Source organism: Arvicanthis niloticus, chromosome 30, assembly GCF_011762505.2.
Source record: "Arvicanthis niloticus isolate mArvNil1 chromosome 30, mArvNil1.pat.X, whole genome shotgun sequence".
NCBI lineage: Eukaryota > Metazoa > Chordata > Mammalia > Rodentia > Muridae > Arvicanthis > Arvicanthis niloticus.
Window position 1 is genome coordinate 11,371,376 of NC_133438.1, and position 25,433 is coordinate 11,396,808.

Below are 25,433 nucleotides of genomic sequence, written 5' to 3' on the forward strand. Positions count from 1 at the left end.
TAGAAATCTATAGGACTTTGGAACAGAAAAGAAGTTGGGCACTTGAGTAGGGGATTAGTAGGCCATCCATGTAGGCATATGGAAAACTTCATTGAGTGTGATTTGAATGTGGAATACTACTTCAAGAAGTTTCAAAAGGGGTGAATATTAGTTACTCTCCTAGAGACCATTTTTGGGAGATTTTGCAAATATGTTACTTTTCTCCCCCTGTCCTCAAAACCTGACTGAGGCTAAAGTGAAGTCTTTTAGATTAATAGTGGTAACAGAGAAGTCTAATATTGATTTTTGTCATGTGGTTATTAGTAATCACTCCTATGTACATCTATAATGAAAAGGAACAAGCTGGACAAAGAAAAAATACAAATACTGAAAACCAGAAAATGTTTTGTTGGAGTGAAATCTTGTGCCCAATGGAATAAAAAGCTAAAAGAAAAGCCCAATACTAAGTGGAATAAGAGGAGATATGACCTTCCAACAAGACACGCCTCCCTCCCCATCTATGTTTCCAAATTGTGAAATGGAATTAAAGGAAAGCTTAAACAGTGAGTAAAACTATCAGAAAAGAAAGCTGATGCAAATGTACTTGAAAGAGTGGGTCAAATTGCAACCCCAATCAAAGGAGCTCGGTAGCTTTAGCCATGTACTAGTGGTAGTAGTTGTAGTAATTAGTCGTAGTAGTAGTAGCAGTAGTAGTAGTTTCTAGTTCTGGTTTCATTGTCAAGAATACCAGAAAGGATTGGAGAATCTCCTTTCAAACCTTTTGACTGAGGAAAGCTGTTGAGGCCCAATCAATCAATGGCAGTGGATCCTGGCATGGAAGCCCAGAGAGGTAATCATATGAAACTGTGAAGGTGAACTGTGGATTGTAAAGACCTGAGATATCTGCAGAGGAAGTTGTAGAATAGGTTTGGAACCAGCCTAAGAAACAGAAGTATGCTGCACTCAACAGGAGTTGGAAATCTGAAGAGGACATTGACATCAGATATGGAAACGCAGAGTTTGAAGTTTGTACTGCTGGTTTTTGGTCTTGTTTTCTTTGAGTCCCTTTCTTCCTTTTTTGGAATGGTAATGTATATTTTGTGCCATTGTATGTTGAAAGTTTGTGATCCTTTTTATTTGGATTTTACAAAGAGCTACAATTAAGAAATTTCCATGAGTCTCCAAAGATAATTTCATCTTTAGACTTTTAAATAGTGTTAAGATGGTGATAGACTATAAAGACTTTTGATGTTGGCATGAATGCATTTTTGTTTTGCATTTTGATACAGCTACAAGCCTATGGGAGTCAGAGAGTGAAATGTGGAGGTTGGAATAAGATTATGAAGTGAAATTTCCTGTTTCATTGGAGACCCATTTGTGTCATGTGGTATTTTTCTGGAAACTGTCTTATGAGAGAACATTTTGCTAATGCAGACCTGTTGGGGGATAATTTTCTGAAGCAGACACATGACAGGATTTTGCTGAGAACAAACGTGGTTTTCTGGAAGCTGTCTGGTGAAAGAGCATGTGATATTTTGCTGAAGCAGATGCTTGAGAGGACACCTGATGTTTGGAAAGGGTATCAGTATAACTTAACATACAGTGGACAACTCTATGGCATTGATTCACCTTGCTGGTCTTTATTTGGCTTCACTAATGCCGTTCTTCCCTGAAGATACTCTAGTATTCATTCTCCTTGCTTTCTTCACTGATCTTTACTTGTCATGACTTCTTAGAGAGAAGCTGGCCAAAGAACTTCTGGTGGTGTTCCAGCTGATCAACAGGGCCTTGTGGTTTCTTCTGGATTGAGCTCCTGCTGCTGATTCACTTTTGGTGTTTTGCTAGTGGACTGGACTGCAGACAAGATTGGTATCGCCCCAATGAGGTACTTCTAAACAAGTCAGTGTCCACCTTCTCCTATTAGTGATTTTTCTTTCCTACATTCAGTTGGTGGGCTATAAGGGAGGATTAAGCATTTAAGAACCTTCATTAAAGTAGATTTTGAAAAATATAAGCCTATAAGAACGCCCTCAATGGTCTCATATATTTGAATGCTTAGGCATCAGAGAGCCCCACTACTTTAATTTTTTAATATGATTATGAAGTGAAAATTTCCTGTTTCATTGGAGACCCTTTTGTGTCATGTGGTATTTTATTTTATTTTATTTTATTTTATTTTATTTTATTTTATTTTATTTTTCAAGACAGGGTTTCTCGGTATAGCCCTGGCTGTCCTAGAACTCAACTGTAGACCAGGCTGGCCTTGAACTCAGAAATCCACCTGTCTCTGCCTCCCAAGTGCTGGGATTAAAGGCTTGAGCCACCACTGCCTGGGGCAGCACTACTTTAGAAGGATTAGGAGGTATGGCCATGTTAGAAGAAGTGAGTCATTGAGAGTGGCCTTTGAAGTCTTCCAAGCCCAAGCCAGAACCAGTAGCTCACTGTTGGCTTGTGGTCCAAGATGTATATCTCAGCTGCTTCTTCATCACCATGCCTTCCTGCCAGCATGCTACACACTATGATGATAATAAACTAAGCCACTGAAACTCCATTAAATGTTTTCATTAATAAAACTTGCCTTTGGTCTTCAAAGCAATAGAACAGTGGCTAAGACAATGTTGAACATTCCTCTAAGTGTTTCTTGGGCATTTGTATTTCATCATTTGAGAAATCTAATATACCTATTTTTATTTTTAATAAATAAATATTTTAATATATAAATATTTTAATTAATAAAGAATAAAATAATATACCTATTTTATTTTTAATAAAATTTCTGTACCTTATTTTTATTTTTAATTTTTACTTTTTTATTGGATATTTTATCTATTTACATTTTAAATGTTATCCCCTTTTCTGGTTTTCCCTCCTCTTCCTTCTATGAGTGTGCTCCCTCACCCACCTACTCACTCCCACATTTCCACTCTGCCATTTCCCTACACTGGGGCTTTGAGCCTTCATGGGACTAAGGGCCTCCCTTCCCACTGATGCCTGACAAGGCCATCCTCTGCTACATAAGCAGCTGGAGTCATAGGTCACTCCATGTATACTCTTTGGTTGGTTGTTTAGTCCCTGGGATCTCTGGGGGTCTGATAGGTTGATATTGTTGTTCTTCCTTTGGGGTTGCAAACCCCATCAGCTCTTTCAGTCCTTTTGCTTACCCCTCCATTGGGGATCCTGTGCTCAGTCAAATGGTTGGCTGGGAGCATCTGCCTCTGTATTTGCCAGGCTCTGGCAAAGCCTCTCAGGAGACAGTTATATCATGCTCCTGTCAGCAAGCACTTCTTGACATCCACAATAGTGTCTGGGTTTGGTGTCTGTATATGGGATGAATATCCAGGTGGGGTAGTCTCTGGATGACCTTTCCTTCAGACTCTGCTCCACAATTTGTCTTTGTATTTCTGCCCATGAATATTTTGTTCCCCCTTCTAAGAAAGACTGAAGCATCCACACTTTGGTCTTCTTTCATGAGCTTCATGTGGTCTGTGAATTGTATATGGAGTATTCCTCTTTCTCCAAATCCTTGCCAGCATCTGCTATCACCTGAGTTTTTAATCTTAGCCATTTTGACTGCTGTGAGGTTGAATCTCAGGGTTGTTTTGATTTGCATTTCCCTGGTGACTAAGGATGTTGAACATTTCCTTAGGTGCTTCTTGGCCATTTGAGATTCCTCAGTTGAGAGTTCTTTGTTTAGTTCTGTGCCATAATTTTTAATAGGATTATTTGCTTTTCCATAGTCTAATTTCTTGAGCTGTTTGTATATACTAAATATTATCCCTCTGCTAGATATAGGGTTGGTAAAGATCTTTTCCCAATCTGTGGGTTGCTGTTTTGGCCTATTGACAGTGTCCTTTGCCTTACAGAAAATTTGCAATTTTATGAGGTCCCATTTGTTGATTCTTGTTAGGATTGTTTTTTGTTCAGGAAAATTTTCCCTATGCCCATGTGTTTGAGGCTCTTGGCCATATTCTCCTCTATTAGTTTCAGTGTATTCGGTTCTACATGGAGGTCCTTGATCCATTTGTACTTGAGTTTTGTACAAGGAGCTAAGAATGTATTGATTTGCATTCTTCTATATGCTAACCTCCTGTTGAAACAGCATCATTTGTTAAAAATGCGGTCCTTTTTCCACTGGATAGTTTAAGCTTTTTTGTCAAAAATCAAGTGACCCCAGGTATGTGGGTTCATTTCTATTCCATTGATCTACCTGCCTGTCTATGGACCAATACCATGCAGTTTTTATCACTATTGTTCTGTAATACAGCTTGAGGTCAGGATGGTGATTCTCCCAGAAGTTCTTTTATTGTTGAGAATAGTTTTTGCCATCATGGGATTCTTGTTATTCCAAATGAATTTGAGAATTGCTGTTTCTAACTCAACGAAAACATTGAGTTGGGATTTTGATAGAGATTGTATTGAATCTATAGATTATATAAATCCTGCCAACCCATGAGCATGGGAGATCTTTCCATCTTCTGAGATTTTTGATTGCTTTCTTCATGGACTTGAAGTTCTTGTCATACATATTTGTCGTTTGCCTGATTAGATCCACACCAAGGTATTTTATATTATTTGTAACTATTGTGAAGGGTGTTGTTTCCCTAATTTCTTTCTCAGCCTGTTTATCCTTTGAGTACAGGAAGGCTACTGATTTGTTTGAATTAATTTTATATCTAGCCGCTTTGCTGAAGTTGAAGCAATCCCACTAAAATCAGGGACTCGATATGACTGTCCTATTTAATATAGGACTCAAAGTCTGCCAGAGCAATTAGAAAAACAAAAGGATGTCATAGGGATGCAAATTTGAAAGAAGGAACCCAAAATACCACTATTTGCAGATGATAATATACTTAGATGACCCCAAGAGCTCCACCAGGGAAGACAGTGGAGAGCCTTGTCTAGTCCCTGATTTTAGTGGGATTGCTTCAAGTTTCTCTCCATTTAGTTTGATTTTTACCTACAGGTTTGCTGTATATTACTTTTATGATGTTTATGTATGGACCTTGAATTCCTGATCTTTCCAAAACTTTCACCATGAAGAAGTGTTGAGTTTTGTCAAATGCATTTTAAGCATTCAATGAAATGATCACATGTTTTTTTTCTTTAAATTTGTTTATATAGTGGTATGTTGATAGATTTCCATATATTGAACCATTCCTGCATCTTTGGGATGAATCCTACTTGATCATGATGATGATCATGGATGATTTTGATATATTCTTCAATTCGGTTTGAGAGAATTTTATTGAGTATTTTTGCATCGACATTCATAAGTGAAATTGGTCTGAAGTTCTCTTTCTTTGATGAGTTTTGTGTGGTTTAGGTATAAGTGAAATTGTGGCTTCATAGATCGAATTGAGTGTTTTTTTCTGTTTCTATTTCATGGAATAGTTGGAGGAGTATTGGTATTAGGTTTTCTTTGAAGGTCTGATAGAATTCTGCACTAAACCCATCTGTTCTTGGGCGTGTTTTGGTTGGGAGGCTTTTAATGAATACTTCTATTTCTTTAGGGGTTATGGGACTATTTAGTTTGTTTATCTAACCTTGATTTAACTTTGGTACCTGCTATCTGTCCAGAAAACCAGTTTTCTTCAGTTATTTATATTTTTAAATATCTCAGGTTTATAAGTGGTAAAATTATTTTTGCATTTCATAGCCTGAAATTTTGCTCAGATGACAGTGTCCTTTGCCATACAGAAGCTATTCAATTTCATGAAGTACTACTTATTAATTAGTAGTTGTGGCAGAGCTATTTTTATCTTAGAAAATCTTTCCCTGGGGTAACAATTTCAACATTATTACCTATTTTCTTTTGTTTTTGATTAAAGATGCCTACTTTATGATAAAGTTGTTCATTCATTTGGAGTTGAATTTTTCAAGGTAATTATTATTTCTCAATTTGAATATTTCTCCATTCACCTGTCCAATTTAACATAGACCATTTCTTGAAGGCATTCCTTTTGGTTTTCTTTTTTTTTTTTTTATTTTTCACAGTGTATTTCTGGCTTGGTCAAAAATCAGCTTTGCTTAGGTGTGTGGACTTAATGTCTTGGTTAATTATGCCCCATTGATCAGGGTATCTGTTTTTATTCCAATACAATGTTGCTTTTATTAAAATAGCTCTATATTACAACTTGAGATCAAGGATGGTGATACCTCCAGGTACATCAAGCACATCTATTTTAAAATCAGGATTTTGTTTTGTTTTGTTTTATTTTGTTTTGGACAGTGTCTCACTTTGTAACCCTGGTTGTCCTGTAACTTTCTATGCAGAACAGACTAACTCATACTCACCTAGCTTTGTTTGCCTCTGCCTCTCAAGTGCTGAAATAAAAGCATGTGTCATTGTGGCAGGTTTTTGTCTTAGTTTTGTTTTGTGTTGTTTTAAAGGCCATTGTAAAGGTGTTATTTCTCTGATTTCTTGTACAGTTCTTTTGACACATGGAAGGCTACTTGTTTTTGTGTGTCAGTTTTATACATGACTAGCTTCTTTGCTGGATATATTTATCAGGTGTAGAAATTCCCTGATGGAGTTTTAGGATCATTTGGATAAAATCATATCATCTGCAAGCAAAGATATTTTGTTTTCTTTTTTTCTATTTGTATTCTTTTGATCTCCTTGAGTTGTCTTATTGCTCTAGCTATGACTAAGACTTCACATACTATATTGAATAGGTATGGAAAAAGTGGAAATCCTACTTTTTTCTTGATTTTATTGTAAATGTTTTAAATTTTTGTTTTGTTTTGTTGGGTTTAGGTTGCTGTTGGGTGTGGGTTTTCTATGAATTCTCTATATTATGTTGAGATGTGTCCCTTATAGCCTCATTGTCTTCTGAACTTTTATTATGAAGAGATATTGGGTTTTTATCTAATAGATTGATCATATGATTTTGTCTTTCAGCCTCTTTATATACCACACTCTATAGATTTATATATGATGATACATCTTTGCATTTCTAGGATAAAGCCAACTACATTGTTGTGGATAATGTTTTTGACATGTTCTTATATTTGCTTTGCAACTCTTTTATTGACCATCTTTGTATCTATATTCATAAGAGAAATGGGTCTATAATTTTCTCTGCAGTTCTAAAGGAACTGACTCTCCTTTCGTTGTTTTTGTTTTATATTTGTTTCTACTTTGTTGTTTTCAAAAAACTGGTTTATATTGTTTTTTGCCATCTGTTCTTCATGTGTGTTAATTTTTGTTATTGTATTAGAGGTGTGCCATTAAGTTACTAGCATGAAATCTCACCATTTATTTATTTATTTTCATGTAGAGAGTGCTATAACTTGTTTCTGAGTATCACCTTCATTGTATCTCATAGGCTAGGGTACATAATGTGTTTTTTTTTTAAATTCAGTTCTAAAACATGTCTCTATTCTTTCTTACTTTGCACCTTGACCTATTTTTCATTGAGTAATAAACTGTTCAGTTGCCACGAGTTTATAAACTTTCTTTGCTTTGTGGTGTTGCTCATATCTAGCTTTAAACTATGTACATCAGCGATAAGGGTGTTATTTCAATTTTCTTAAATCTGTTGATGCTTGCTTTGTATTTGAATAATGTCGTCGAATTTGGTCAAGGTTCCATGAGCTGCTTAGAAGAAAGAATATTTTGTGTGTGTGTGTTTGGGTGAAATGTTCTGTGTAGGTCTATTAAGTTCATCTGATTGATAATATCATTTAGCTCCAGAATTTCTCTGTTTAGACAATTTTCTTTACAAGAGTGACATATTAAGGTCATTCACTATCAACATGTGAGGAACAATATGTGATTTTTCAGCTGCAGTTGTATTTCTTTTATGAAGCTGAATACCATGTGCTTGAGTTATAGATGTTTAGAATTGCAATCTTGGTGGATCCTTTTTTCCTTTGATAAATACGAAGTGTTCTTTCTCTTTTCTGATTCATTTTGGTTTCAATTCTATTTTACATGTATAAAATAGCTATTAAAATGTCTATATTTACTAGCTTCCTGGGTTTATTTACATGGAATATTGTCACCCTTCCATTTACTTTGAGGTGATGTTTAGCCTTTTAGATGCAGCAAAAACCTGGGTCCTGTTTTCTAACCTATTCTGTTAGTCTTGACTTTTCAATGAGTAGTTGAGACCATTATGGTTGATAGTTATAAATGTGCAGTCTTTATTCATGTTATTTTATAGATATAGTATAGTCTCCACATATACCCCTTTGATTTGCTAGCCTGGCATTTTTTGTCATTTGTTTTTTCTTCTTTATAGTTGAACTCTTTAGATTGTTCTCTTTCTTCTGATGCCTTTTGCAATGCTTGATTGGTAGATAGATACTGTTTTACTGCTTTAGTTTTTGTCATGATAAGCTTTTTGTTCTCCATCAATTGTGATTGATAATTGTGCTGACACTTGTAACCCATTAGAGTTGTAGCCCTTATAGCTTTTTGAGTTTTCACTGAGATATCAGGTGTTATTCCAATGGGCCAAGTTTTATGTTAGTTGATTTTTCCCTTCAATTATTATTTTTCTACACACACACACACAAACACACACAGGTAAACTGAATTGTTCACTGAGTGACCAAAGATTTTTTTTTTTTTAAAGCAAGTATCATCAAAGTCATGTATAGTAACTATAATTCACTGCAAAAATGACAGCTCGTGCTTCTGGATCATTTTCTGAACAGCCCAGTCAATGGCTAGGACTGTATCTTAACCAATATGCAGACTTTTGTTCCATGTCAGGTTGACTTCATACACTTTTGTTCATGGCAGATCCTGTGTAGGTTTAGGATGGCGCCAGGACCTCCTGAAAAGCTGGCCATACTGTGTCAATATTATACATAATAGAGTGGTCACCCCAAAAAAGCCCGAACTTGTCTTTGGCATCCTTCTACCTGTTTTATTGATGTTTGGGACCATGACGATGGTACCACAGAACCTCAGCTCTAAAAAATGAAATCATACTTCAGATTTTCTTGAGTGACTTCCAGCAGCCAATCTTTCAGAACTGAAGTATGGGTTCAAATAGGAGTCCCCTGACTCCCCCAAAGAAGCCCAACAGAGACAAGGTTTTCTAAACCACACCAAACCTACATAAGCAGTCAGTGAAATTACCAGTTTGTTTTTCTGTCGAAGAAAAACAGAACAAAAGCCCAGTAGGTACAGAGACACATGTCTAGAGAGAGCCCTGGGTATTTCAGAAGTGAAGACTGGGGAGTTCAAGGATGGCCTGGGCCACAAAGCTGGACTGTACGTGAAAAACTAAAACAAAACCAACTAAAAACACACCAGCAAATGGAGAAATGAAAGGTGCATCACGATTGCCAAAATTATTTTAGAGATGTCTCCCTGTCACATGACTTCTGTATGTGGAATTCATAGAAACTCTGTGAGGAAGGAGCCCCTTCATAGGCTCGGGACTGAGAAAGGAGGAGCTGTGAGCCTTTTACTTAGTACTTGTGCCCTTTACTGTATATGTCTGGTGGATGTCAGCAGCCCTTCTATGTACTTGGGGAAAAAATACTCTATGAAACTAAAGTGATTCTGAGTGCCAGACAAGTGTGCAATTACAGAACCGCAAAAACCCTTGAAACAACAGCCAAGGTCCACATTTTTGGATGTTCAGGGCACAACTCATGACATGAGGGATGGGGAGAGACAGAACAGATCAAGCCAAACAGTGAAAAATACAGGAAACTGTGGCTTCAGGGTTTGATACTGGCACCAGGAAGGCCCACTGAGGAAGAGGAGGCAGCCAATGTCAAATCAGTGGAGGAGATATAAATGGGGTAACAATCAAGTTAGTGGGGGTAACATAAGCAGGCAGTAAACTCTTGAAACAACAGCCAAGGTCCACATTTTTGCATGGTCAGGGCACAACTCTAGCAGCAGTTTCTGGGTTTGAAGGTTTGTTACTTTTCCAACCTTTCCCCCTCCCCTAAAAGACACGAAGATGGAGCCCATAAAGAGATGAGATCAAGGATGGGACCTCTTCTGGCTATGCTGGGCAAGGGTCAGGTGACTTCCGGTAACACTTGTCTACTACCTCCCCTGTGTCTGGCTGGCCTAGAGTGGGTGGCTGAGTGCTAGAAATGCTTGTAGGTGCCCAGGAGCGTTTGCAGTTGGGGCAGTAATGGTCCACAAAGCAGCCGAAAGCAATGCATCCCAGCAGACACAGACTGCCACAGGAGAGCCAAGTGAGAGCTCCAGCATTGTAGGACATCTGGATCATGATCATCTTGCTGCAGGAAGGACAACACATCTGGATAGGTTGGTCATAGAAGGTGACAGGCTGCTGCACATAAACTGTCTGCACGGCAATTGCGTTGGTGTTATGGACAGGCACAGACTAGGTGTAGTAAGAAGGTGGATCATGCCTTTCCCATCTGGGCCTGTAATGAGCCCTGGGGCTGGTTTCTTTATAGGGTGAAGGTATTACAGAAGGACCTGGAGCTGCTTGGTAAGGTCCTGGAGTTGACATTTTACCACAGCTTGCGCTGCCAGGAGAGCCGGGAGATGTTTACTTAGTGGATTTTTGTTTGATTTTTCTAAATTTTTATTTGCAGTTGTATCTCAGTTTGAAACTTCCTTAATGATTCTGTTTACTTTAATGACTTGAACTCTTTTCATTATTTTATTCCACATTTTACTTTCACAGACTTGATTAAGGGGCTTATTCATATTGTTTCCAAGGTCCTGAAACATACTCACAATCTATACTTTAAGTCCGTGCCTTGTGCTTCTATGTTGCATTTCCCAAGGTCTACTGTAGTGGGGGTAATGAGTTCTGGTGGAGAGAAACTGTGTTCTGAGCAGTGGTTCCTGGTACTATGTTGATGGATGTAAGTCTATGTCTTATAGTTATTGGGCAGGTTTCTCTGCCTTAGTTTCTTTTGCCCCTTCCGGACCTTTGGTAAGTGTTGAGGCTGTGGGATGCCTGGTAGGTAGTATTTTTGCCAGGTGATGGGTAGCAGAGAGGGACAGGGGTAGGCAATGCGGTAAGCCTAAGAGAGGTTTTAAGAAAGATATAAGGGGATCTTGTTGACACCTGATAGTGGCTTCCACAGGGAACTGGAGATTTGGTGAGTAGAAGTAAAGCAAATACTTATCTGGAAAGCCAGGGATGAAATGGCTAAGGGGACTCTGGTTCTGTACCAAGAGTTGGAATTGCAAGTAGATAAAGTTGAAGTGTGCTGAAGTAAGCAGCTGCTATTTAAAGTCCTTTGTCATTTAAGAGCTTAATGAATAAAAGCTCATTTTACAGATGACTTTTCTATCAATCAGTAGGTATTTTTTGAGTTATATTAAAGTATAGTTCCTAGGTAGGACTTGTATGGTCACTGAAATTAAACTAACCCCAAAACATCCATTAAAAATCAGTAATCAAAGGATAAACTTTGAAGCTTCAGGGAAGAAAAGAAGGCATGGTTAGTGAAGGTATTAGGACTTGGATGCCAGAAAGTAGAGGCTTGCTTATTTTTCACCTTTTTAACTGTCTATTTTTCTCTAGAACTGATTAGTGATGCATAAGAATACGATATCTGATTTGAATAGACATTTGACACTGGAGGCCTTCATTCTCAGCATTTCAGAAACTTAGAATGTGATTATCCTATAGGTTCTCCCACAAGTCTAGCAGAGACAACGCCACCTCCTAGAACCTGCCTGGGACGCCAAGCTACCTTCTTCCAGTCACCGCATTTGACTGAAGACTCCAGAGACACACACTGAAACCCAGAGACACAAGTTAAATCCTATAGAAGACAGACCCAGATTTTCCAGCTACAGAAAACTCTTTTGTCAAAGTCAAATAGCTAAAAGTTACATGTAAGTAAAGAAAACATAATGTCTGTCTAGATTAATCAGATGTTATTACCCTCAAACTGTACCACCTGTATTTAATTGTTTCAATGATCCCTTGCCTTTCTAACACCCACCCCCAGCTCCCCTTACCCTATGGGTTGGATTCTTCCCCTCCTTCACTTCTTACTAGCCATTAGAGCCTTTCTTCTCTTGACACCCTGTCTCATTCTGTTTGTAAAGCAACAGATAAGTAACATTGCAAAGGTAACTAACAATCAGGTCTTGGTTCAGTATCAAACTGTTCCTAACATAGGAGACACTTATTCTGTTGACACTTCTCCTTTATAAAAGAAAAAGGGGGAATTGTGGGACGGTTGGCTGTGAAAAGCAGCTGGATGCTTGGAACCCTGGACCCTTATTGGACGGCAGGAGTTTGGCTCTGCTCCCAGGCCCTGGTTCTTTTCATTTAGCTTCAACCCTCCACAGCCCCTTCCACAGAGAGGTCTATGGCCATCAGTCAGGAGGAACAGGCCTCAGGCTCTAGAGAGATTTACATACTAATGAGATGCCTGAAGGCCAGAAGGTATAGTCAATTAAGCATTCTTCCCCAGCTACCCCCCCCTTCTCCTTCCCTATTTAACTCAGGTCTGTCCTGAGTTTTACAGGAGTGCATCCAGATCCATGTACATCCACCATGAAAATAAAGCCTGTAAAAATCATGGACTTTCTTGTGTCTTGGGGCCACACTGTGAGGAACCCTGGAGAAGGCTTTTAATGAGTTGTAGCTACTTTCCACCTGGAGGAATCCTCAGTGTTCCCAGCCACCTTACCCGCACCCTTGGCATTCCCAGCCAACTGCCTGCAAAGCATGTTGTTGTGCAATCTATATTTGTTCACTTAAGAGAAGAGGTATTTGAAAGGATAAGAAAAATTGATTTGTGACTTTTGTAAAACACTGGACCACAATACCTGAACAACTCCCCAAAGAATTTAATTAACACTAAATAAATTTATTTCTTTTGAGTTTGTTTATTTCTGCTTTGTTTAAAAGCAAAATAAACCTTTAAGTAAAAATTCTGTATTATGTATGGAGCAACAAAATTACCTAAAATAGCCTAAATTACAGGCTATTGTTTAAGACAGATAAAAATGAAAATTAGCCCTTTCTTTGTCAAACTTTAATCCAGTGTTGTAGTTTCATGAGTTGCAGACATGCTTATGAAAAATGCTCTGTATATCATCACTATTACTCCCCAATCACCTCTTCACACACAGAGGCTACATAATATTTTTCTGTTTTTCTACAACATTAAGGCTCATTAAATCCTTTGCAAATAAAATAACATTTATGCAATGGAAATGGGAAAAGTGTGAGACCTACCTTGGTTGCCCCTTTATTCTTTCTACATCAGGATTTCGGGTTAGATTTCAAAGCCCAGGTCTATGGAGATGAACTCTACCCATGGCTTAGAATACTCTGATTCAAGGTGGCTAAGAGTATGTTAAGAATGGGTGAAATAAGCTAGGCACAAGAACAAAGGCACCACACACCACCAACACTTATAATCAAAGCCAACAAATATCTATTTTGTGATCTTTGATGATATGGGAGAGGTTTCTGGTGAGAGGGAGGGGAGAATGGTGATAGCTAATAGAAAGTAGACAGTTTCAATTAGGTGGGTAAAATTAGCAGCACTGTTCTATTCCTCAGGAGAGTGACTACAATAAATATAGACACATCTTGCAGAATTTGAAATATATATATATATATATATATATATATATATATATATATGTTTAATATTACTATTAAAGTAACTGCATGGCAAGAAGTTTGCTACCAACTTTGATCTAATATTCTCCATGATAAATACATATAAAAATCTCAATATATTCCAAAATGTATATAGTTTTTGTCAATTAAAAGAAAATATGAAAATTATCATGTCCTTCAAATACAGAGTTTCCTGGGGCATAATCTAGACCTTTAAATGATGTATAAAAAAACTGAAAATTGATTGGTGACAATGTCCATACTGCTACTTATAATGCTAAGAGTAAATTGAGTCAGCTTTTCATCTACATTTCAATGCTTAAAATTGATATCAAATACCCTGGATGAAAAAACATACCAGATTTATTCATTTTTGTTTGTTTTTCATTTATTTGTTTTTGTCAAAGATAGAGTAAATAAGTGCCTCTAGAACAATATATACATACATATATGTATGTATACATACATATACATATATATCTATTCACATGTATTGAAAAATGATGATGTGGTCAGATTACTACTATGGTGATCTGAAGACTTCAAGTTCCAGGTTTTAAGGTCTTGTTTGAAGGAGGTGAGTATATGTGTTTGTATGAAAATTTAAGTAGTTATACAACGTAACTTAGAAACCTCAAGAATAGTTATTCTTGCCTTTACTTGAGAGAAAAGCAATATCTGAAAGAAATATACAAGAAAGTTAACCAATAACCACTATTACCAGCATTGGGCTTGTTTGGTTTGGTTTGGTTTGGTTTGGTTTGGTTTGGTTTGGTTTGGTTTTGGTTTACATGTACCAAGGCCACATAAAGAGGGTTCTTCCTTATATGTCTATTGAGGTTTTAGGAGAAAGTTTAAGTCTTGCCTCTACCATTCTAATAGTTAAACCAGCAACAAAAAGCAGCAATGTTTCCTTGGCAAGAGTTCTTTACTCTTCCTTACATAAAGACACAAGTCTAATGATACTATTCTCTAAATGCCTAATTTAGTCATGCTATGATATTTCCTGTGAATGTGGTTGTAAATGACTTTTCTGTAATGATGCTGCTTTTAGAATTTTACTGTGATTCAACATGGGTTTAGACAACACGTCAGAGGGTCTATGTACTAGGAAATGCTGAAATTCTCTTTCCTACATACTAGAAATAACTTATGAAATACATTAAATTGAAGTAAGAGGTCCTTTAGCAAGTGAGAACCTTTATCTTTCTTCAGAGAGATCTCTATAGCCAGCTTCAAAGAGACTCTCCAGAAAGAAAATCACCATGGATACTTTCAAATTTCTAAATCTTATATGCCATATTACATTTTTCTTTGAGGTTTTTTATTTTTTAGTAATGATAAGTTATGTTTAACAATGAAAAAAGGTTTTCTCTAAAATACATTGTTAAAAGACATTTTGACAATTTATTCTGACTTCTTTAGAAAACAAAGATATATTTTTACATAACTTTAAATGAATAAACATTAGCAACAAAATTATATATTTAACTGTGTATAAGTATATAGATATATAGGATTTTCTAATCAGTGTGAAGGTATTTGCAAAGAGTAGATAATTATAATTGAGGGAAAAGTCTCATTAAACATTTTTATAACTGTATATCAACCATTTTTTGTAACTGTGCATTAATAAGAACATAAATTACAAGAGTCTATGTTGTTAACTTGGTGAACTAATCAATACAGACTTAATTCTATCACATTTGATTGCTAGCAGAGGGGTTTTCTTTGTTAGTTTCCTGTTGTATTGTTCCTTTTCTTCTCTCACATTACATCTCAATGGCAGTTTTCCTTCCCTCCATTTCACCAAGTCTTCCTCCACTTCCCCTCTCATTCAGATATACTCCTTCTCCATTTTTTCTTTCAGAAAAGAACAGACCTCCCAGTGATATCAGCAAGTTACAATGACACTAGTCATAAACTCTCATATCAAGGCTGGACAAGACAACCAAGTAGGAGGAAAAGGGTCTCAAGAGCAGCAAAAGAGTCAGAGACACCCCTGCAAACACACACACTTTTACTATTAGGAGTCCCAGAAGAACACCAAGCTATGAAAACATAGCATAGATGCAGAGAACCTAGCTCAGACTCATAAAGGCTTTGTGATTGTCACTTCAGTCTTTGTGAACCACTGTGATCCCTGCTCAACCCCTCTTTCAAACTAATTTGAGGTTTGGAACAGGTGATGTTTTTAAATAAAATTTAAGGTTTTTTATAATTATATTACATAAAGAATTAGAAGGCCCAATCTTCCTTTTAATCTACCTAAATAGTAAACAACAATAATGAATGAGCTACACATTCCAATGACACAGATACCAAGTAAAATAAAAGCATCTCAAACTGTATTAGAAGTATAGTCTTTGTAGGTCGTGAATTGCAAATGATATGCATTAAATCACAGAGGCCTATGTAAATATGTGTTGAGACAAGAAGATAGAAGTGCAGTAGAGATGTGGAAGCATGAGAAAGAAAAGATGAGGGGAGAAGAAGGAAAGAAGTGAGACACAGAAAGACAGAGAGACAGAGAGAAGAGAATGCTGAACCTGTAAAACTATTACTGACTTTCCTGCTTTACCACCATGTGATGTTTTGGCAAAGAATGCAGGGGGTTTTGTTTATTTGTTTTGCCATTATCTTAAAAAAAAGTTTCAGAGGCTACCTTGGAGAATTTTGCATTAATGGCATTGACAGAGGAAATTTCAAGGCAGCCTAGTAGTAACAGTCCTATTGCTGTTAGTGACCACTCTTTCACAGATCTCTAATAAAAGGAGAAAGTAAAACAAAAAGAAATGCAAAATATACTGTTTGAAGATAGAAAACAACACCAGGAAATGTAAAGCTGGACTTAAGCCCTGTGCAGAAGGAAATAAAAAGTTTAAAGGAAAACTCAACATTAAATGGAATAAAGAGAGTGGTGACCTCAGGCCAAGACCTTACCCAGATAACCTTTCAACCTGTGAAAGGAAATTTAAAGAAAGCTTAGGTAGTAAAGGAAACCAAGATACTGGAAGCTTTTGCAAACTCAAGCCAAGGAGGGTCCCAAGTTCCAGCCCCAGCAAACAGAACTTTGCACAAGCTTTGGTTCATGTGACTTGGTCTTTATTTTAATGATAAAAGAAAGATGTAGAATTTTTCTACATGGTTTGGGAGAAGCTAAACACCTAGCTATGAAGCTATGAAGCTATGAGTCTATGAAGATGAAGAGCAAATTGCTTTGGAGATTCCAAGATGTTAGAGATGCCAGAATCATGGGAGACATGCCATGCAGAGCTGCAGGCTGTGTGTGAAAGCAGTTCAAGAGAGAGAAGTATTTTACACTTAACAAAGCTGGAAAAAGCTGTAGGTTTGAAAAGAAAATTTACATCATATATAAAACTAGGAAATGTGGAGTATTCCCCACTGCTTTTCAGCCTTGTTTTGGTCTTTTATTCTGCTCCCTTTTCTCACATATTGAATATATAATATATATTCTGTACCAGTGTATATTGAAAGTTTATGATCTGATTTTGCATCACTATTTTACTGATGATCATGAAAACATTTAAAGTTAAACCAAATTCATTTTTATTATGATATGGCTAAGCCCTATGGGAGACAGAAAGTGCAATATCGTGGTTTGAATAAGAATGACCTCAATAGGCTCTAATGTTTTCAGACTTACTTTTCTGTTGATGAGCTATTTAGAAGGATTAGGGGGTGTGGCCTTTTGGAGTAGCTGTGTTTGTTAAAGGAGGTGTCCTTGTATAAGTAGATGAGTCATTGGGATTAAGCTTTGAAGTTACAAAAACCCATACTAGGCCCATTGTCTGTCTGCCTGCTGCCTGGGGATGAGTGTATAAAACTCTCAGAAACTCTTCCATTACAATAATAGACTAATCTTCTAAATTGTCACCAAGCCTTCACTTAATTACTTACTTTTATAAAAGTTGCCTTAGTCATAGTCTCTTTCTAGCAATAAAATCCCTACATAAGATAACTTATATATCTAGTAAATAAAAATATTTATGTATTAGTTCTGAAGAGAGGTGGTTGAGGGAAGGGTACAATATATGAGGCGGATATTTTATGAAGAAATTATTTTTAAAAATAAGACTAGAATTTTGATGTGCAGAAAAGTAATCCACTGATCATGAAATGTAGATCGTGATGTTTAAATAAGGATTTTGTGTTTGCTACAGCAATAAGGGTCTGACAAAGCTAAAACACAGAATAATCCTGTGAGTATTGAAAAGTAAGAGGATTCAGAGCTACAACTACTGTATCCAGCCCTCTGTTCTTAGCTTTATCCTTTTCAAGAGATTCTCAAGGGTTTCAATAGTGTTATTCACCAGTGTGTGTGTGTGTGTGTGTGTGTGTGTGTGAGAGAGAGAGAGAGAGAGAGAGAGAGAGAGAGAGAGAGAGAGAGACAGAGAGACAGAGAGACAGAGAGACAGACAGAGAGAGATTAGAAAGAGTAGAGTCAGAGGCTGTAGAGACAAGACTATATTAGTACTTTTATTTTCTTATTTTTCTTATTTTCTTATTCATATTACTTTTTATTGTTAAGAAAATTTCTTCTTTCCTTTATAATTGACTTTTTCCTTCCCCCACATCTTTGCAAATGCTAGTATTTTAAAAAGTATGATAATATAAATAGACTGTGTAATTATGGTTTGCATAACTGTGAAGATAATGCCCCAAATGTACAAGGTACTTTTCAGATACTCCAACTTACAATTATGTTTTTATATTAAATGAGTTCTATTACCTTTATCTTTCAAATCTGAAGAACTCTTCCCAGATTTTTTCATTTCTTTTTTCATTTCTAGGAGAAATCATGGGAAAGAAATGGTAAAACAACATATTATTTTATCATAAGATTTTTTTCTAAGTTCTGTTTATGGGAGCTTCAATAATCAGAGGGCCGCTGCATTGATATTTAAAATCCAGCTGTCTTCTGATCTATATATTAGATTATATGGACCTAACAGGTTTTATTTAAGAATACATTTGTATGTGTAAGTAGACATATGCATGAAATAATAATTACTAAAAAGAGACTACATATTAGAAGGGGACAGGGGAGGGGCATATGGGAGTTTTGAGAGGGAGGAAAGGAAAGAGAGAAATATAATTAAATTATAACTAAAGACAAAAGTTAAAAAATACTATAGGTGATATTATATGAAAATTAACATCATACATTAACTATATATTAGATAATGTCAGGTTTTATGTTGTCAGAAATGCTATAGGACACATGTTTTCTTACTCCTAATAAAAGTTTAAACAATTTCCCCAGGCTTGTGAGTTAGGACACCTGCCACTTAAACTAGCTTTCTCTGGCATAACTTCAACATCAAAAATACTATGTCTTTAGGCACATAGTACAAAGACAGATTTGGGGAATGACAGCTCTTAGACGAAGAGAGATAACTTCGAAAATTTCATCAATGAGATAAGATGGAAAGCTGAAGACATTTTATACAAATAGGGAATCTCAAGGTGGACAGATCCATCAGCTAGACTTCTGGCTGTGGAAGGTATTTTTAATCAACAGAATGCTGGAAAAGTGATACTGTGCAACTTGAGACCCAACTCTGGGAAGACCATGCCATGTCCATCTTGAAAATCTAGTGACAGCAGCTCTTGGAATTTCAGCTAAATAAATTCAAGTTTTGACACTATACTAAAAAGTATAGGTAAAGATGAGCAGGTACTTTTTCTTATTGAGGTGTTAGACACCAGTTAGCATCCATTTTAAGACAATGAGGGAAACTCTTGATATACACAATAGTGAGAAATCTCACAAAACTTTGACCAACCTGATATTTAATTGCAATTCTATTAGTTACCTCAGTGAAAATCATTTAGTTTATCTTTTCTGAGTTCTGATTAAATCACACACAAAATCAAGCATTTGTCAAAACAATTAAATTGTGTTCTTTCTATATAGCTAGTGAATGAAATAATAGTTATTTGAGCAAAAAATATTGTACTATGTCTCTTTTGGGGCATGGAAAGAATTTACTAACTCTACCTTTTAAAATTGACAAATGAGGAAAGTCCTTGCAAGTTTGTCTTTAGGCGAGAAGAATTTTACTGGGCAGCAAATACCATCTTAAGTGTGTAACTGGAGGTAAAATATATAATGTGTCTTTTTAAGTTGAAAATGGTTCCTAGTTCTACAGTAGAATAATATTCCAGTAACTGCAATCCAAACCAAAGGAATGAAAGATCTTTAGAGATCTATCATTTTTGAAATGTATTATGTTTTCCATGTTAGCAAGATCCTCCAAAACAGATAATTCAGAAGGGAGCTGAAGAAATGGGTTGGTGTAGCTTGTATACAAAGGTTATTGTAGTGAAGCAAGTACATTGATAAATAAAAATGATGACATAACTACTATCATGTTATTTTTAACTACAAACGACCTCAAATTTTATTGGTTCTTCAAATAAATAGACTTTACTTAGTGGGCAAACTGAGTACATAAAAGAACAATAAAACAAAAGTTATAAATATTTCCCCTAAAGATTTTTACAGGTAAAGATACCTGCAGATTTTTATTAAAAAACAAAACATTGTTACCCTAAGATATAAAATTTAGCTCTATGTTTCAGATATAGTAATAAACCATACTGACATATCATGCATATATTGGTAAAAAACAGTAATTTGAGATTATATATGCTATTGCTTTATATTTCAAGAAAATATTTATAGATTGCGATTAAAATAACTATATAGAACAAAATGTATATGATTAAAGGTTATTCAGTTTGACCTAAAAACACTCAATTGCCATGAATCCAGAAGTGTTCTATTGAGTCTGAGCATGATTAAAAGAAGAGAATTGAAATTAGTTTTTATTCTAACACTATCCTTCAGGTCAAATAGATGCATACAAATAGTATTTCATTTTATAAGATTGTATAAAATGTTCATGCAAGAGACAAAAGAGTAAAAACAATAAGAAACGCCATACGAGAGGAAAGTGACATCATTCTTCCTGGAAAAAGTATAACACTTTTCAATCCCAAACAATAAGTATTAAAGTGTTTTTAAAGAAAACAGCAATGATTTCACTATTTATTGCTCCAAATGATCATTTTCAGGAAGAATTTGATTCTGTGGTCTCTTAAAATATTTTTAAATGTTTAAGAATCATTCAATTACCATTTTTTGGCCTAAGAACCCAATTTGAATTTATTATGAATCTTTGTGTTTTGTTTTAAAAATAAAATTATGCAACCTTGATCTCTGAATGACACTTTACTTAAAACTCATAAGAAAATTTATTTGACAAAATGCTCTCAGTCCTTGGAAACTGTGGTGATATGTTGTCTGACAGGACCTTGTAAACAAAGGAAATTATAGCGGTGTCTGAAAGGTCGGTGACATAATCAGAGTGGAGAGACAGTGAATTGTCACACAGATGACTGTGTAACATCTAACACTCAGTTCAAACAAGGAGCAAACGAACCTGAACAGCTTCCTTTAAGCACTGTGTATGTTCCAGCAATGCTGGAGTGCACTTGCCCTTTGGAAATCCAACATATACTACAGTCTGAGAATTCAAAGCAGATAATGAGTGTGGACCATATCTAAGGTATATTTTGTCACACCAGATGAAAAAGTTTCTTCTCAATCCTCTTGACATTGTAAGTCATTTAACTAGCTCTTTTTTTTTTTTTTTTTCTTGTTAGATAGAATTCTTCAAATTGTCTTGGATTAGAAATGTCTCCTGAAGTATTATGGGTGCTCCTGTTATTTGACTAAATTCTCAATCATTACCCTAAAGACTAGATCTTTCTTTGCACATGCTTATTGTGATGGCTAAATCACCCTTAGCAGAATACTGCTGGGTCCAGCATGGCTGGGTAAGGGGAGGTGTGACAGTTTCTGCCCCTGGAGCATCGCCAGGCCGTTGATCCCATAAACCCCACATGTGCTGGTGGTTGCTGTTGCCCCAAAGTTGATCTGCTGCCTTTACTACTCTACTTTCAGTCTTTTTCTTTGGGTAGTATACCTCCTTCAATTACTCAGAGCTAATAATGCCATAATAATGGAAACAGATGCTAGTTTCAGGAATGAGGAATGGAGACAGTCATGACAATGTAGAAGATGAGCAACCGGCCCTTTGCTTGGCTTTCAGGGCCAGTGGGAAAGGATGTAGACAGCATAACCCCAAAGGCCATAAAAGCCTACATGGTCTTTTGTAAAAGCAGTTCATTGTCAAACTTGGCCTTGAATTTGGAATTACAAGGAGACACATGTACCCTCCAGTCCGATGACTGCTGCATTAATTATTCAGTGTCAACATGAGGACATCAAAAATAGAAAGTTAAGTTGTCTCAGGAAGAAAAACATTGATATAAAAAGTAAGAATTTATATATAATTTAGGAATAAATCGTATTAGAAGGAGAGTACATGAGGCTATGAAATTGTTAGGATGAAGAAATGAAGATTAGACAATTAAAAGATGATATAAAAGCAAATAAAAACTTAGTATTTCTGTTTTCCTAGCTTATTGAAGAATTGGAAACAACAATACCCGAAAAGATATTAAAGAGAATTAACCATTTTGCCCACATAAATTCAAAATTTTGTAAGGACTCATTTTAATTTTAGTAGATTGTAATTTTTTTCTTCTTACATGGAAGCAATTACTAAAGACTGCTGTCTGCTGTACCAGGAAACTGCAAGAGCTGTGTCCACATACCCATGAAGAACTGTGTAAAACCTGTAAGGAAACATGTTTTTTTTTTTTTTCTTTCAGTTTAGTTTCTACTATAAGAAAACAGCTTGGAACTATTGATCCTCATGTAATTCTAAGAATTTTTGATTATTATTAACAGTGATCACAGCCTTGGTGGTGCAGTTTTAGTAAATAAAAGACTGGGTTCAGGATCTCTCTAATTACTAAGCTTAAGTTGAAGATGAAGACTAAAGGATACTGAGAATCTTCAGGAAACTGAGTACCTGAACTAACAGCTTGCATCTACCACTGATTCCAAATCATTGAATCAATACTGTTTCCATTTACGCCTTTCTTAGGACCCTTCTCACATTGATGCTGGATCTTGGCAGAGTACCTATTGGAATTCTGGAAATCCTTATGGGTGCATTTTAGTTCTCCTCTGTGCATCTCTTGCAGAAATTTAAGTAATACGTAATTATATACAAATAAAATCAGAATTTTATTGTGTAAAAGTTTAGATTGCATGATCTTAACTTCTACTTCAATCTTTAGAGAATTAAATCCACTATACTATATTGTTTTTCAAGAAAACTTTATTACTTGTGTAATTTTCTTTCTATCATACTCAACCTTCAATATTAAGTCCCTGTGTTGACAAACAATATAAGCCACAAATGGTCTAAGCAGTTCCTGCAGCCTGAAGAAAAACCTTGCTTTCCATGGTTATATATTTAGACATAAAATCTCTTTCATATCACATATATGCACAGTGAGTTGAGTGATGTTAATATGATAGCTAAAACTACGAGATTATGTATTCTGAAGTTTGTCCAAGATCACACCTAATAAAATTGATTACAACCTGTTCTCCTCTTGTAGCCTATCTGTTAATTTCATTGTTTACTTTCTTAGTATTTAGTTTTTGACTTTACTAATCCATTGTCATATGTATTGCTGTCAATAATTTTCCCACATTCTGCAGGAAAATTCTTCACTTAATTAATGTTGTTTGTTGCTATATAGAAGTCCTTATAGTTTCTTGAGGTCCTATTTGTCAATTATTGGTCTCGTTCTCTGTGCTACAAAAGTTCTATACAGAAAGTAAATATCTGTGGATATTATTTGAAGTACACCACCTATTTTTTTCTTCTAAAAGATTCAGAATCTCAGGTCTTACATCGAGTTCACAAAGCATTGGTTTTATGAGTTTTAATTCAGAGTGAGATATAAGAATTTAGTTTCATTCTTGGGCTGCAGAGATTGCTCAGCCGTTAAAGGGTAGGCTCACAACCAAAAATATAAGAATTTAGTTTCAGTCTCAATTTGTTAACTATGCTATCTTTCCTCTAAAGTAATTTTTTGTACTCTTTGCCAGAAATTGGGAGGTTTAGATACACAAACATCTATCTGGACCCTCAATTTTACTCTATTGATTACTGTGTCCATGTTTTATCCAAGTATATTGCTGTTTATCATTTAGAGTATAACTTGAAATCAAAAGTGGTGATATTTCAAGCAGATATTTTATTGTTTAAGATTGTTTTGACTATTTAAGGCTTTTGTGTTTTTTCATGAACTGACTTTTCAATTATTTTGAAGAATGAAGTTGGAATTTTCACAAGAATTGCATTGAATCTGTATTGCTTTTAGTAAGTTGGCCGTTTTTACGATGTTAATCCTCTCAATCTACAATTATAAAGTTCTGTTCATCTTGTTTCTTCTTCAGCTTATTCTTCAGTGTTTTTATGATTTCAACTGTTAAAGGACTTTCATATCTTTGATTACATTTATTTCAAGAAGTTTTTCATTTCTATGAGAATATTATGAATTGGATTGTATTCCTTATTTCTTTTTCATTATGTTTGTTTTAGTATATAGAAAGGTACTGTTATTTTGTATAGTGGTAGGGTATCCTGCCACTTTGTTGAAGGCATTTATCAAATGTGGCAATATTCTGGTACATGAATTCTTTAGGGTCTTTTATGTATAGAATCATATCATCTACAAATAATGTTTTTTTTTATTTTTCTTTCATATTTGCATCCCTAAAGAATACATCTCAATAAAATTTGACTTGTAAAAGATACAAATATAGCACTTAAGGTCTATCTTATCTTATTAGGCTTCCAGCCCTTTATTGAAAAAATAAATGGAGAAAATTAACATTGTTATCCTGTTACTGATTTTAGCAGAAATACATTGATTTTTTGTTTGTTTAGTATGATGTTGGCTGTAGGTTTGTTCACAAGAAGAAATACAAATGACTAAGAAATAAGTTTTAAATGGTCAACACTCTTACCAAGAACATAAAAAGTGAAATTACTTTGATATTTCATCATTCATCAAAATGGCTGATATCGAAAACTAATGACAACAAATGCTGGAGAGAATACAGGAATGGAAAACCCCTTTTCAATATTGGAGGCCTGTGAACTGGTACATCCACTGTGCAAATCAGTGTGAAGAGTCCTCAAATAATAGAAATAGGTCCAGATATAGCATTTCTAGGCATATTCCCAAAAGATTCTCATCCATGCTCACTGATGCTCTATTCATAATAGCTAGGAAATAGAGCAGCCTAGATGTTAATCAACGGGTGACAAAGATAATGAAAGTGCAGTGCATACAGTTTATATGTAGTTAAATTTTATTCAGAAGTAAAGAAAATTCTAATTTTGAATATTCCTGAAAAATTATAGAAATGGAAATGATTATAGTGAGTCAAGTGACTTAGCCTGAAAAGACATACAACAAATGATGCAGATTATAGCTTTGAGATTTTCTATTTGAATGTTTAAATTGGAATACCTCTTCTGGCCAAAAAATTAAATCAAGATTTTAAGGGAAAAGAATAGATCACAGGTGTTATAAAGACAAGGGAGGAGAGTAATCAGAGTGACTGTTCAAGTGGCGAATGTAATAGAAAGTGAGGGTGCTCAACACACACACACACACATGCACACACACACACACATGCATGCACTCATACACACACATGCACACAGTGATGCACCTCTATATGAAATGATCCTTTGTGGCAAGATAATGACTTTGACAGATGGCATTCGGTATCAAACAAACAAACAAAAAAAACCCAGTGCCGGAAGTAGGCCATCTTCTTTCTAGTTATTGATGAAGAGGTTTCATAGACCCCAAAACAATATAGACTTAGAGCATTCCCATTGTGCTAAGTTGTACAACTAGAAC

The 25,433-nt window shown here is 35.6% G+C and overlaps 1 protein-coding gene and 1 pseudogene across 10 annotated transcripts in view; both read right to left on the bottom strand.

The window, feature by feature from the left end:
* Trdn (triadin) overlaps nucleotides 1-25,433 on the bottom strand; it is a 379,612-nt gene that overhangs the window by 73,513 nt on the left and 280,666 nt on the right. For all 10 annotated transcript variants that reach the window (XM_076927916.1, XM_076927914.1, XM_076927917.1 and 7 more), the window contains one exon: nucleotides 18,289-18,345. In XM_076927916.1, coding sequence (XP_076784031.1) covers nucleotides 18,289-18,345 — 57 coding nt within the window. The remainder of the gene's footprint in view (nucleotides 1-18,288; nucleotides 18,346-25,433) is intronic.
* LOC143440535 (lipopolysaccharide-induced tumor necrosis factor-alpha factor homolog pseudogene) lies at nucleotides 10,045-10,439 on the bottom strand (annotated as a pseudogene).